Source organism: Nymphaea colorata, chromosome 6 (assembly GCF_008831285.2).
Source record: "Nymphaea colorata isolate Beijing-Zhang1983 chromosome 6, ASM883128v2, whole genome shotgun sequence".
Taxonomy (NCBI): domain Eukaryota; kingdom Viridiplantae; phylum Streptophyta; class Magnoliopsida; order Nymphaeales; family Nymphaeaceae; genus Nymphaea; species Nymphaea colorata.
Genome location: NC_045143.1, coordinates 19448348 through 19461569, shown reverse-complemented (window position 1 = coordinate 19461569; position 13222 = coordinate 19448348). Strand labels below are relative to the sequence as shown.

General features: G+C 38.4%; 1 protein-coding gene across 1 annotated transcript in view; it reads right to left on the bottom strand.

Annotated features, from left to right (window-relative positions):
* Window positions 1-364: 364 nt before the first annotated feature.
* LOC116255741 (protein EMSY-LIKE 3) overlaps window positions 365-13222 on the bottom strand; it is a 29165-nt gene continuing 16307 nt past the window's right edge. The window contains exons 8-11 of the mRNA XM_031631691.2: window positions 2558-2800; window positions 2414-2482; window positions 2268-2340; window positions 365-926 (exon numbers count right to left, since the gene is read on the bottom strand). Of these exons, the coding sequence (XP_031487551.1) occupies window positions 712-926; window positions 2268-2340; window positions 2414-2482; window positions 2558-2800 (600 nt within the window). The 3' untranslated portion in view covers window positions 365-711. The remainder of the gene's footprint in view (window positions 927-2267; window positions 2341-2413; window positions 2483-2557; window positions 2801-13222) is intronic.

Below are 13222 nucleotides of genomic sequence, written 5' to 3'. Positions count from 1 at the left end.
CAATCTGACAAAACACTCAAGAAAAACCCATCCATAAACAGTTGCCCAATGAACCATTTGAACCTTGCAGTTGCAATATTCCACGCTTCCTTTCGAGAGCTTGTGGAAATCTACATAGAGGAGTAGTTCTGCAACGGTCACTGGCCGGCTTTGCTAGGATTTCGCTTAAACAGCGACTGCAGGAGCAGAAAGCACATTACTGATATCTGACCTGACAATTAGAAAAATCAACATAATATGGATAATAAACCCCTGCCACTTTGCAGCCTGGGATTTACCATCGCTTTCGGAGGGCATAGCAAATGAGGTCATCTGGTGATTTCCACCCGAGGAGGCCAACTAAGTATTTTTTGCCATCCAAAAATTAAAAACATGCCGTTTAGAACTTCCCATAAATACTTCACAAGACACCATCCGAAGCACTACTGGTACAACCTGCAACTCCAGCAGCGCGCCCGAGTTTTAACAAACCATCCAGTTACATGGTCACAGGCAATTCCATGGTCAAGCGAATTTACAGAGACCCAGCCACTAGCCAAGTATAACATAGTTGAAGCATCCACCTGATTGATCGGCTGGTGTTGCGGCAAGATGAGGACTCGAATATTTCTGAGCAGAATATGCACAAACTTGGAACATGGCATGTTATAACTGACCCAGCATCCCCTACTTTATCATCACAGCCCAGTCTGATGGAAGAAGTTTGATAGATTAATCATCATCACCATCATCGCCATCTTGCTGATCATCAGAAGCAGCTCCACCTTCTCCAACCATGCCATTCCCATCTGAGCCTTCGCCTCGCCCTACACCAGCTGTATCGTCCTCAAATTCTGCATTTTGCTGGTTCCCACCATATTGTTGATTCCTCCATCCTCTTTCCCGATCAACAGAATGGTCATGTGAAAATCGGTGTTCACCCTCTTCTACACAACAGAACAAAAAAAACACAAAAAAACAAAAAAAAAACAAGTTAGATAAGGGAAGAATGATCTGGACAGGTCCACAACCTTTCTGATGCGATCAATATGAAAATATCACATTCTTCACGAAGAAGGATCTCATCTTGGAATTTAAACTATAATCCATCATGAATGTGAACAAAAATGCCTCAATCTCAGAAGTGAAAAATGTGCTGATTTACAGATATAAGCAGTACTAGACTCCAGTGACTCCAAGCATGACATGAATGACCATCCTTAAGAGGCATTGCAACTAGACATAGACAATGGCTAAAACTCACCAACAGTACATTCATCTGAATGGATGAGGCAAGATCAATAAAGGCCTAAACATCAAAACCTAAAATATTTCCCCCTTCATGAAGAAAAAAAAAAAAAGAGGCTCCTTTCAGGAAATGCTGATTGTCGTGAAGGAGAAAGGCAACTTGACCTTTGGAATGTTGCTATCCTACAATTCTTTCAGCCTGAAAACTTAAAAGGCCACACCATGGGAAAGCTCAAGCAACAGACAGCAGGGTTGGGACATAAGCCAGGGTCTTCAACTTGACATCTAACACATTCCCACTTTACCACCAATTTCACCATTAGTAGAGGTACAATCTTACAATTCAAAGTTCAAACTACACACACCAGTTCCCCAATAACATTTAAAGAAAAGAACAAAGGTAAAAATGAAAAGAGTAACAAAAAAGGGAAGCTAGGCAGGCAATTACCCCAGACCTTTGCTTTGTAAGATGGTTAAAAAGAAAAGGAAAAAAGTCCAAAACTTGTCATCACATACTAGCCAACAAAGCAACTAAGTTATTAGTTATTCATTGTCACTTTATATGGGGAGCTAGTCAACCGACTGACTATTGATTTTGGTTACTAAATGAGTATGTAAATTATTAGACCACATTACTGAAAACTGACCCTCAAAATTTAGATCGATCATTCTGTCATTTAAATGAAGCAGAATATTCAATTGAATGGGAAAGTGTGATGTGAGGACTTTTATGTCCAGAAACTAACTAAAAAACATAAAAATTGAATATTTTAATTCGTTATTGTATTGTTTTCTTTCATTGTTCAAGGCCGACAGACAGTTTGATTACGATGGGGTTACTTCTTGCATAAGCTGCAACAGCCATAGATCCTTGAGGGCTGATGGTCCTTGGCTAGGGGTTTAAGACTCCCCAGCAATGACTACTACCAAAGTCTACCTGACTGGGTGCTGTGTCCTAGTGTTGCAACCCGAAGAAAATCCAGTTAGACTGCCAAAAAAAAAGATAAAATTCAAAAGGCACAACAAGCACATTCATTTACCACTTTCACCGTCTGATGCATCCTCCAGCCTGACAATGCTTGAGATGGCATCAAGAAGCGTTTGTTCATGCTCCTGCCAATAGAAAAGGCATAGTTAGTAGAAAAAACCTAGCATTGTGGTAAATCATCAAAAGAATAACACTTACTTTCAGCAATTTCTTTGCCTTTTCCATCTCCGCTGTATCAGGATGACTTCCATGGAAAATCCTTTCAACCTGTTCAATGCATGGACAGGAAAGCAATCATTTGGCAATTGAAGCTCAAACTTGGAAGTAGTTGCTTCGGTATACCTCTTTAATAAGGGATTCTGTGTGAAGTATTTCAATCTTGTCAGGACCCTTCTTACCAATGCCATTTTGAGTTGGAGCATATTCTTTCTTAGACTGGGTCTTTGGAGTACCCCTTCCCCTCCCCACTCCAACCACAGCACCACCACGAGCCATTGATTTCTTAACTCCACGTCCTGGTCCTCCACGCCCACGATGAGAAATACCAGGATCCTCACCCTCCCATCGGATGTCCTCAGGAGATATCTGCCATTTAATGCATCAATAACATATGCACAGGAAACAATAAAATGTAGAAAATGAATTTCTTACACTATATAGCAAATTGAATAGAAAACACAAACAGCAGTGCAACATAAGGTGAAAAGGTGCACAAAACGAACGGCCAGAAGTACATCGACAAGAAGCAACACAGATGCTTAAAAAAGGAATAATAGCAAGACATCTTAAAAATCATAGGTTTTGGATGAATATTACTCCTCCATTACTACCAGAACTCATTCAACTTCAAACATAATAAATGAAAATCAGAATAGCTGAATTTTGAAATAGCTGAGTTGGGGGAACAGGGAAGACTTGCTCAGTACCAATATGTGCTTCAAGCTCAAAACAGGATATGTCCTGAAGGGGTATACCATAGTAGAGCAGCCCACAGGCACCAGGTGAGCAGTTGAAAGTACGGTAGATATCCACCACCAGCATAGCAAAACAGGTTCTTAAACTGAGGGTGGGTGAAGGAACCACATGGTTTTATGCACCTAAGCAACCAACAAGGTCTCTCAACCAAGGTCTGGTTTTGCAATGTAACAATGTAAAATTGAAAAATCTCAAAACAAGAGATTCCCAATATTAGACAAGATTTTGAGCTGAACTAGTTAGCAAGCATAGATGAACACTTTTTGCGATCTAAATCATTAAGAGGACGTTTGGTATCTGCTACGTGCAGTTCAAAGAACACTGTTCTTGGAAGCAGGGGATGCTCACCAAACTTGGACATAAATCATGGAGGACAAAGTGTTCTTCTGTCCTCAAAAAATACAAAAAAAAAACATTCTTATTCGTAGCACCCCTGCCCCTGCAACGCACAATGGAACTCTTTTTCTCGAAACCCTCCCTCAAAACCCCGGTCGAAGCCCTTCATCACTCAAAACTCACTCTCTCCCAAATGCTGGTGCTCCACTCTTCACCCAACTAACCATCTCTCTCTCTCTCTCTCTCACAGATCATGATTCACCTTCAGCAGCAAGCATCACTCTCTCTTCTACCCTTTTCTTCTTCGTTCACTATTCCTCCTCCTCTTCGAACTCGTCAATGGACGTGCACTGTCGAAGAAGGGGATATCCTCTGTCGTCAACATCACGGCCTATCGAATTGAGGGATTGGGTGTTGGGGTCAGAAGGACTTGCAAGGAGGAGGTTGTTGTTGGATTAAGTGCCCAAAGGCAGGGCTCCATCCTCAAATGTGTGAAGAGCCTTTGCCTATCACCACTTCCTCTACACTTGCAGAGACAAACTAGGTGTCTAATTAACTTTTTCCTGCATCAACACCCTAAAGTGTGTTTACCATGGTCCACTTGCAAAGAATGAAACAAGATTAGTTTTGGTTTTGCTTCCTAAGGATGCGGTCGTGAAGATAGGACTTAGGGCTTCGTTGCATTGATTTCTAATTTTTTTTAATGAGCATATGTTTGTCTCCTTCACTGAGTGAATTTTCTGTTTATTGTTCTTGAGATACATGGCCACGCTTCGTTAGCAAAAATGTTGACCTGTGTAGTTGATTCAGTTTTCTTTAGCTGCGATTTAGATTTATATATGCTGTAATTATGTATAGGGGATAAATTGGTATAGATTTTACAAATTGCAATTAGCAACCAAAATCAAATAGAAAAGGCACACAAAGACAACATTTTTGTCTAGTTTCACATGATTGTTGCCTCGTGTCTTCTCCGAATAAGCAGTTCTTGCTCTTTGACCATTGTAGCCACATCAGGGACCCCCATGTAATTACACATATACAGAGAGATACTGCTGCTTTATAGATCTCAGATTGATTGTCCTATCTTCTTGAAAGAATGATTACATCTACAAGCATTATAAGCAGAAAGCAATGGTGAAAAATGTGAGCATAGGTTCTCCTATTGGAGGCATGCTGGAATCATGCATGGTTGTTGAATTTGAATTATAAATTTTGGTTCAATCAGATCCAGACTTTCACCTGCATAACCTAGAATACCTGCAACTTATAAAGGAAAAAGATATCGAGTAGTAGGTATTTGGAAGCACTTCCTTTCCTAAAAGGTTTTCACTGTAAATTTGTCATTATGTGAAAAGTGCATGTATGTACAGATAAAAGATAATTATAAGCATGTTTTGTTCTACGTTTCAAAACATGCTTGGTGATTCTTTAATTATGATGCTTGATGCCTTCTACAAACTGAATGTCCTAAGCTAAGTCACACGGGTGCCCCAAATATGGTGACGCAACCGCGTCGACTCGGGTCGGGGTGCGGCCCGACACGGTGTCCGACTCAATCAAACCGAGTCAGGCGCTGCTGGCCGCACCCGTTCTTCTTTTCTCTTTCCTTTTCATTGTTTTCCTTCTCCTATCTTTCCCTCTTCTCTCTCTCCATCCCTATTTTATTTAATAAAACTTTGAATTTTGTATGAGATTAAGGTAACCTTGATAAAAAAAAAATTAAAACATATGAAATATGTGTGTGTGTGTGTGTGTGTGTGTGTGTGTGGTGAACCAGGGCAGACAAACCTGGGTGTTAAGAGTTTATCACAAGGACCTTACTACCTAACTTCCAGAATCTACGCAAGTGGATTCCATGATGTCATCAAACTTACCATTTGTGAAACCCAATATGTTTGTTGATTGAAATGGACCAGAACCGATTACTTGCTGTCCATTTCCTAAGCTTCAATGTGCATGTTATCAGAATTCTGTTTCTCATAAAACTTTGCAGTCATAGCAAATTGCTTTCTCTGAGATTTTCAAGATTTTCAGAAGAAAAAACCTTTTATATCTTAAAAGATTAAGATGTGGACAAGTTGTGAAATTGACCACAGGCAAGTAACATCTGATTCTGACCTGTGCCATGTTTAGCCTTCCTGGTTCAGAACCATTTTCATCTCTGTGCTTGGCCATGCCTAGCATGCCCACCAATAGAGGAAAATTGCATTATTATTCCCTGAATTTCCAGCACTCATGAATTTGGAATTCCCTTTCCGTTGCATGGTTGACAATTTTGCTAAAATTTACAACTTTTCTTTCATGGTTTTTCAGTATTGAAGCTTGGGAAGGATAAAACCTTTTATGGTTGGTGTTATACCACTTTGTGGTGGTATCTTCAATCCTCTGTGCCACAAAAGAAAGTTGACACACCAACTTTGCTTTTGCTTCCCGTTCAGACATGTCTTAAAGCCTCCAAAGCTATGTCACATGGGTACGGGTACGGGTGCCGGTACTGGTACGGGTACGGACCATTTTCAAAAAACTTGGGTACGGGGGTACGGCCGTACACACACACATATATATGTCAAAAAATGCAGAAAAATAACATATTTGCACATATTTATATCAAAAATTACACAATCAGAATAACATATTGTCATATTCATAAATACATTCTCATTCTCCTCAGTCTCATAATTAACATTCAAAATACATCAGCTTTGTTGGCCAAACAAAACACGCTGCAATCTATTGGCCAAACAAAACACGCTGCATACAACGAAAAACAGAAAACAACTACGCAAAGAAGATGGACTCATTGAGAATCAACTACGCAAACAGAAAACAAGAGATAATAGTGAAAGAACAGAAACAATACAACGCCCAATGGTCGTCGCTGGAGGTGAAGGCAGGGGCAGAACCGATGAAAATGAACTAAAACATGATAAAAACAAAAATATACCGCAGCCGTTCGCCTCCTACCGTCGCCGATCAGTCGCCATTCAACTGTCTTCGCCTTTCGTCGCCGGTCGTCGCCCCTGCCTGTTGCCGGCCGTCGCACGATGAGAGGAAACGAAACCCGTCGTTGTTCGCCTCCTACCGTCGCCGATCACCGTCGCCGTTCAACTGCCTTCGCCTTCACCGTCGCCGTTCGCCTCCTACTGTCGCCGGCCGTCGCACGATGAGAGGAAACGAAACCCTTAAAATGAAAACATGTTTTAAGGGTTTCGAGCTTTTTTTTTTAACGTTATAATCGTTTAAAACTTTAAAATCTAAAAATCGTTAAAATAAAAAAAAGACACATTTGGACTCGGTCAAAGTTGACCGTACTCAAACAAGGTCAAAAATGACCTCTGGTGCGTTGACCGTACCCGGTACGGTCAACGCACAAAAAAGGCGTACCCAACCCCATACCCGTACCCATGTCGTACCGGTACCATACGGGTACTCCTCCTTTGGAGGAGTACCCGTGTGACATAGCTCCAAAGTCACATAACGTTTTTGTTTGGTTCATAGTTAACAAGAATTAGACAGTTTTTATGTTTGTATATTATCTTAGTTTAATTTTTGAAAGTTGTCACACCAACTTAGCTTTTGCTTCATGTTCAGACATGTCTTAAAGACTCCAAAGTTGCATAATGTTTTTGTTTGGTTCATAATTAACAAGAATTAGACAGTTTTATGTTCTAATATTATCTTAATTTTAAGTTTCTTCTGTTTTTGTTAATCAAACTATCAAAGTGTGACTGCTGTAAATTAACAGACGTCCAAGTAGTTGATAAACTTGGAAAACATCTTTCTTTCAAAATTTTCAGTGCTGGTGCAAGTTGAAAGCCTTTCATTTCCTTGCAACTTTTCTTCTTCTATTTCAATTGAAAAATAGAAAATGTCACCTTCAGCAATCTCCTACTTGCATTTCCTTCAGTTGTGCAACTCTAGTGCTTTAGCAGTATCTCTTTTGTAATGTATACATAATGCATGCATCATTGGTGATTGCATTTTCGTTAATATATTGTAGTGAAATACGAAGTTTTTTAACATCTATTTATTATGTTAGTTTAGTTTTTGTATGCTTTTGTTTTATCAGCACATGCATATATATTATCACTTATATTTGCATAAATTATTTTTGAAATGCAAGGACCAAGGTGAAAATGCAAAGGACAAGCACTATTTCATGATTGCTGTTGGGCTGGTTGATTACATGCGGTCATTGTCGACATTTTCAAGTCATGAACTTCCATCAAGAAAGAAAGTTTCCTTTTTGGTCATGTGACAATTGCTTGTATACATTTAGTTGTTTTTGAAGACTTGTATCTACGTACTTTCAGGTGATTTGTACTTATCGAACTGAAAACTTTTCAGTTACGGTTTTGTGGTGCTCAAGATAGAACAACATTTTCTTTATAATGTGGATTTTAAGTTGTCTATATCTGTAGAGAGAGAGAAAAAGAAAGAGAGAAATGATAAGAGAGATTATTTTTGACTCATGTTCTTTTACATGTTTTATCATGTATGTTTCTTCCATCATACCAGGATTTTAGGTTGTTTGTATAATTGTATTTGTAGAGAGAGAGAAAAAAACAAGAGAGAGGGAGAGAGAGCAAAAGAGCAAGAGAGAATATATTGTCTTACATGTTCCACTCCACTCCAAGCAGGCAGGGGAATGTCACCATCCATTTATTGATAATAAAGCAAATACTTTATTAACTTATATGTTATTCTACGTGTTTTATCAGGTATTTTTTTCATCCTATGTGAATTTTAGGTTGTTCATATGTGTAGAGAGAGAAAAAAAAGAGTATCTTTTATTGGCTTGCATATTTTTACATGCTTTATTAGGTATTTTTATATTGCATGTCAATTTACAAATCCATCATACATATATAGAGAAAGAAAGAGCTAAAGAGAGCATTTTTATTGGCTCATATGTTTTTTCACATATTTTATTAAGTACTTTCTTTCATTATATGTTGATTTTAGATCTTTCATTTGTTTAGAGAGAGAAAGAAAAAAACAAAGGGAATATTTTTATTAGCTCATATTTTTTAATGTTTTATCAAATATTTTCTTCATCACGTGAATTTTAGGTCATTCATATGTATAGAGAGAAAAAAGAAAAGGAGTATAGTTCATAAGTCTTTTATATGTTTTATTTTATCATATGTAAATTTTAGATACTTTGTATGTGGGGTGTGTGTGTGTGTGTGTGTGAGAGAGAGAGAGAGAGATGCAAAACATGTGTTAAACATGTCCGTCCAATGATTTAAGCAAATAAGCGCCATATAAAATTACAACTCATCCGCATAGACAAGAACTCTTTGTTATTAGAACACATGCTCCAAAGGCGTGTTAATGCCAAACAAAAATGCAACTTGTAGATATGGACAAGAACTCTTTGTTCTTAAAACACATATTGAAGGACATGGTGCTCTGGAACACTTGTTCCTGTTACCAATCGGTATCTAAATAAGTTCGCATTCTCAATTTGAATTTGCTAAAGTTTTGCTAGTGCTAGAAGTACAGATAAACACACACACATATCTAAAATATTTGATAATAATGAAGGTTATACAAAAAATGAGGTGAAAGCAGTTTACTTTTCATGTTTTTATAAATTTTTGCAAATTAACCATTTAAATATGTGATTTGCTTAGTAATTACTAAGAAATGACTTTCGGCCAAGTAAATTCTTGACCTGTAATTAAGTTTTTGAAGTGCTTTGAAAAATCAATGACTTATAATGTTAAAAAAAAAAATTGCTGACTTATAAAAGCTTACTTTCACACCAAAGATTTGTTATCCAAAGATTGATTACCAAAAATTCATATCGAATACATGTAGGTGTTTGGGTTAACTCCAAGTTGGACTCTTTAAAAGAGTTCCTGAACGGCTGAACCCGTATTGACATGACTCAGGTGCAGCAACGCACAAACTGCTTCTTTTTCATGAGCCATTGATAAACTTATAGGCTATGTCACATAGGTACGGGTACGGGTGCGGGTACCGGTACGGGTACGGACCATTTTCAAAAAATTTGGGTACGGGGGTTGAGATAATAACTTCAGTGCAAGTTGTTGGAGATTTGGTGTCGATGCTCCAAAACACAACCATCAATTAACAGGATCTTCTTCATCTCTTGCCATTGCAGCTTGTATTGAATCATTTCTTCCACCAGAGAAGCTCGCAAACTCATTATTTATTATCTTCAACCGATGAAAATCAGAATAAAGTCTTCCCAAACATATCTCCCTATTTTTTGATATTTCTGGATCTCGATTAGGAGGAACACGACCAGTACCTCCTGCCAACCATGTTTGTCCATAATATTTGGGATTTAAAGAGTGTGCCATACAATGCAAAGGGTTATTGCTTTTGTTTCATCTTCTTACTAAAATTCTATGCACATGATCGAAAAACTCAGAATCATCAAGTGCAACATTCTTCTTCTCATGTCTAAAAATGATGTTTTGAATTTTGTCAATCATGTTATCCCACATATCATAAACTTTATGAAGCATGGGCCCTTCTTTATCAACTTCTCTCAGCATCTGCCAAATAGGCTCTGTAAACTGCAGAAAATATGTAACTTTATCCCACCATTCATCTTCTAAAATGCATTTTTTAATTTCTTGAGCTTTCACGATGTCATCATTCCGATAAAACTCTCAATCATTGTCAGTCACCATAAGTGTTAATGCATGTTTCACCTGCTTTATTCTTTTTATCATTACGATAATGGATGCAAAATGAGTCTCTGCTACCTTCAACAATTTCAAATCAGAATGCCTATTAAATATAGCAAGAGCATTGTTGTGGTTTACAACAAAATTTCTGATGTTTCTGACATCATGCTCAAGCTCCTCAATCCATGAACACAAGAAACCGACATTTGGATCATCTTTTGATGGGTTGCAAATACTTTTAAGTGCTAGATTTATACTGTGTGCCACACAAGGAGTCCAGAATATGTGACTATACTTGGGATCACTTGCCAAATTCATTCCTGCTCGTTGGCAAACTGGAGCATTATCAGTAATAAGCTGCACAACATTATCTTCACTCCCTTCTTTGATGACTTCTATAAATAGCCCTTTTAAATACTCATCATCTTTATACTCCCCAGCTGCATCAACACATTTCAAGAAGATTGGTCCATCAAGCGAATAAGCAATAAAATTTATTAGTGGCCGCCTTTGTATATCAGTCCACCCGTCAGAAACAATGGACATTCCATATTGTATCCACAAAAATTTCTTCTTTTCTAATAATTTTTCAATGTTTGCCTTCTCTTCTGCAAGAATTACTGTTCTTAACTTCTCTAAACTCGGGAGTACATAACCACTCAAACTGCAATTAGCCAAACTTGTAACATCTTTCCAATAAGGACTTCTGGCTACATTAAAAGGAAGTGAACTTGCAAAAAAGAACCTTCTGATCCTTCTATCCATCTCTGTCCTTCCCATATTATTGAATGCTTATGCTAATGTTTTTCTTTTCTTTGAAGGATCTTCACCTCCTTCCGTAGCATAAAGAGGAACAGACACACTTGATCTACACTTGATCTGGATGAAGATTTCTTCGTCTCAACTGCATCCTGTTTTTTTTTTTTGAATATCTTGATCTCCTCGTTGGTAACTTTTGGGCATGGTCTAATTCCAACGCCAGAAATATGCAACAAATGTGCCTTGCAACATGTATAAGAGCCCGTGAACATCATATCACAAAATTTGCAAGAAAACTTTCCATTCCCACCACCACCTGGTCATTTTGATAGTTTCTTCACATAGCGCCAAAGAGGCTGAGATGGATTATCCTTCTCTACTGTAGCGGTATTAACACTACCACTGCTGGTTTCTACATTCCCACTTCCTGTAGGAGGCAGTATTTCTTTTCCTTTATCAGCCATTACAACTTATGTCTGAACAGAACCTAGCAAATGAGCTGCAACTGCAACACATAACCAATAAAAACAGGGATCATTCGAAATAGATGAATCCTCTCATGAAGCGATATATCACAGTACAATGGCATGAGTGCAACACTCATTCACATGCCCTGCCGGCAAATGCAATCCACATTCAACAATATTCTAAGACAGTGAAGAATGAAAAGGCCTCATATTCTAAGAGAGTGAAGAATGAAAAGGAGGCCTCTATTATATTCTCTGAATCTCTGGCTTACCAGGAAGAAGATCAAGTTTATTATGAAAACACACAAAAAAGCTGCAAATCACATTGACACATACAAATAAACACACAAAACACATGAGGAAGCGGCTGGGCTATAAATCGTCGGCTAGCCTCTCAGGTAGAGAGGGAGAGAGATTTGAAACCCTCTCGGGTAGAGAAAGGGCGAGCCAGAGGGAGGGGTGTTGGGTTTTCACTTTCAAGCGATGAGTTTTCTGCACACACAACCCATCGCCGGTGGCGAAGGCAGGGGTGGAGGCAGCGGAGCCGATGAAAATGAAAACAAAAAATGAAAAAAACGCAAAGTCACCTCCTGCCGTCGCTGCTATCGTCACCGCTGCCGTCGCCGTTCTGCCCTGCGTTCGCCGCCCCTGCCGTCACCTGTCGCCGCTGCTTCGTTGCCGGAGAGAGACGAGAGGTAAAGAGTCATAAAGACAGAAACGAAAGGGTTTCGTTTTACTTTTTTTTTTAACGTCAAAATGATTTTTAACGTTAAAATGAAATAAAACATTAAAAAAATGGACAAAATTGGACTTGGTCAATGTTGACCGTGTCCAATTTTGGACGGATACGGCCTCCGGTACGTTGACCGTATCCGCTACGGTCAACGCATACCGGAGCCGTACCCAGCCCCGTACCGGTACCGGTGTCGTACTGGTAGGGTACGCCTCCTTTGGAGGCGTACCCGTGTATCATAGCTCATAGCCTTTTAATTGTTAACTTTGTTATTTGTGTATAGTGTGTGTCTGTGTATGCTGCACCCGCACCCATGTTTTTCAGAAAATGTTACACCTATGCCCGCATCCACACTGCACTCGTGCGATATAAGATTGACTCAGTACAGGACCCACGTCATTATCTGCATACCTTCTTTAGTGCCAATTATCCCAAGAATGAGCAAATAAACAGCCCACCTTGGACGAATATTTGAACCATTGTCACAAAATATTGACTTCTATCCAAAATATCACATTAAAAATGAAAAGTCTAATAAAATGTGACAATTGTTAAAAAATACCAAAAACAAAAATATCATGCCTCTTCGTGCTTTTTTCGGGAAAAAATATTTTGTAATTATATTTTAAAACTTATTGAGGTTTCTTTCAACATGTCACCATTTTGAGTTATATCAATATATAATTATTAAAAATTTAAAATTACCAGATTTTTCATTTTTTAATTGTTTATATTTGCAAGAAAAATAAAGTCCTGATTAATACTAAGAGAAACATTGCTAATAAAAACTAGAATGATATTTGTCATAATGATCAGAATGAGCAGCAATCGCCAAACTTATCCTTATCCCCTTATGGTCTAGGAGAATACTACAGGCTAGTACAATATGGAAGCTCAAGAAGAATGGGAACCATTAAATTTGATCAAATACCTTGCAGCTTACCACGTCAAAAACAACGTAAAGTCAAATTGCCAGCTACCCATTTCTTTGAATGCTACTTTTGATATGACAAACTTGAACTATACTATCTAATTGATCAAATGGTTCACACTGGTTGTCATGCAT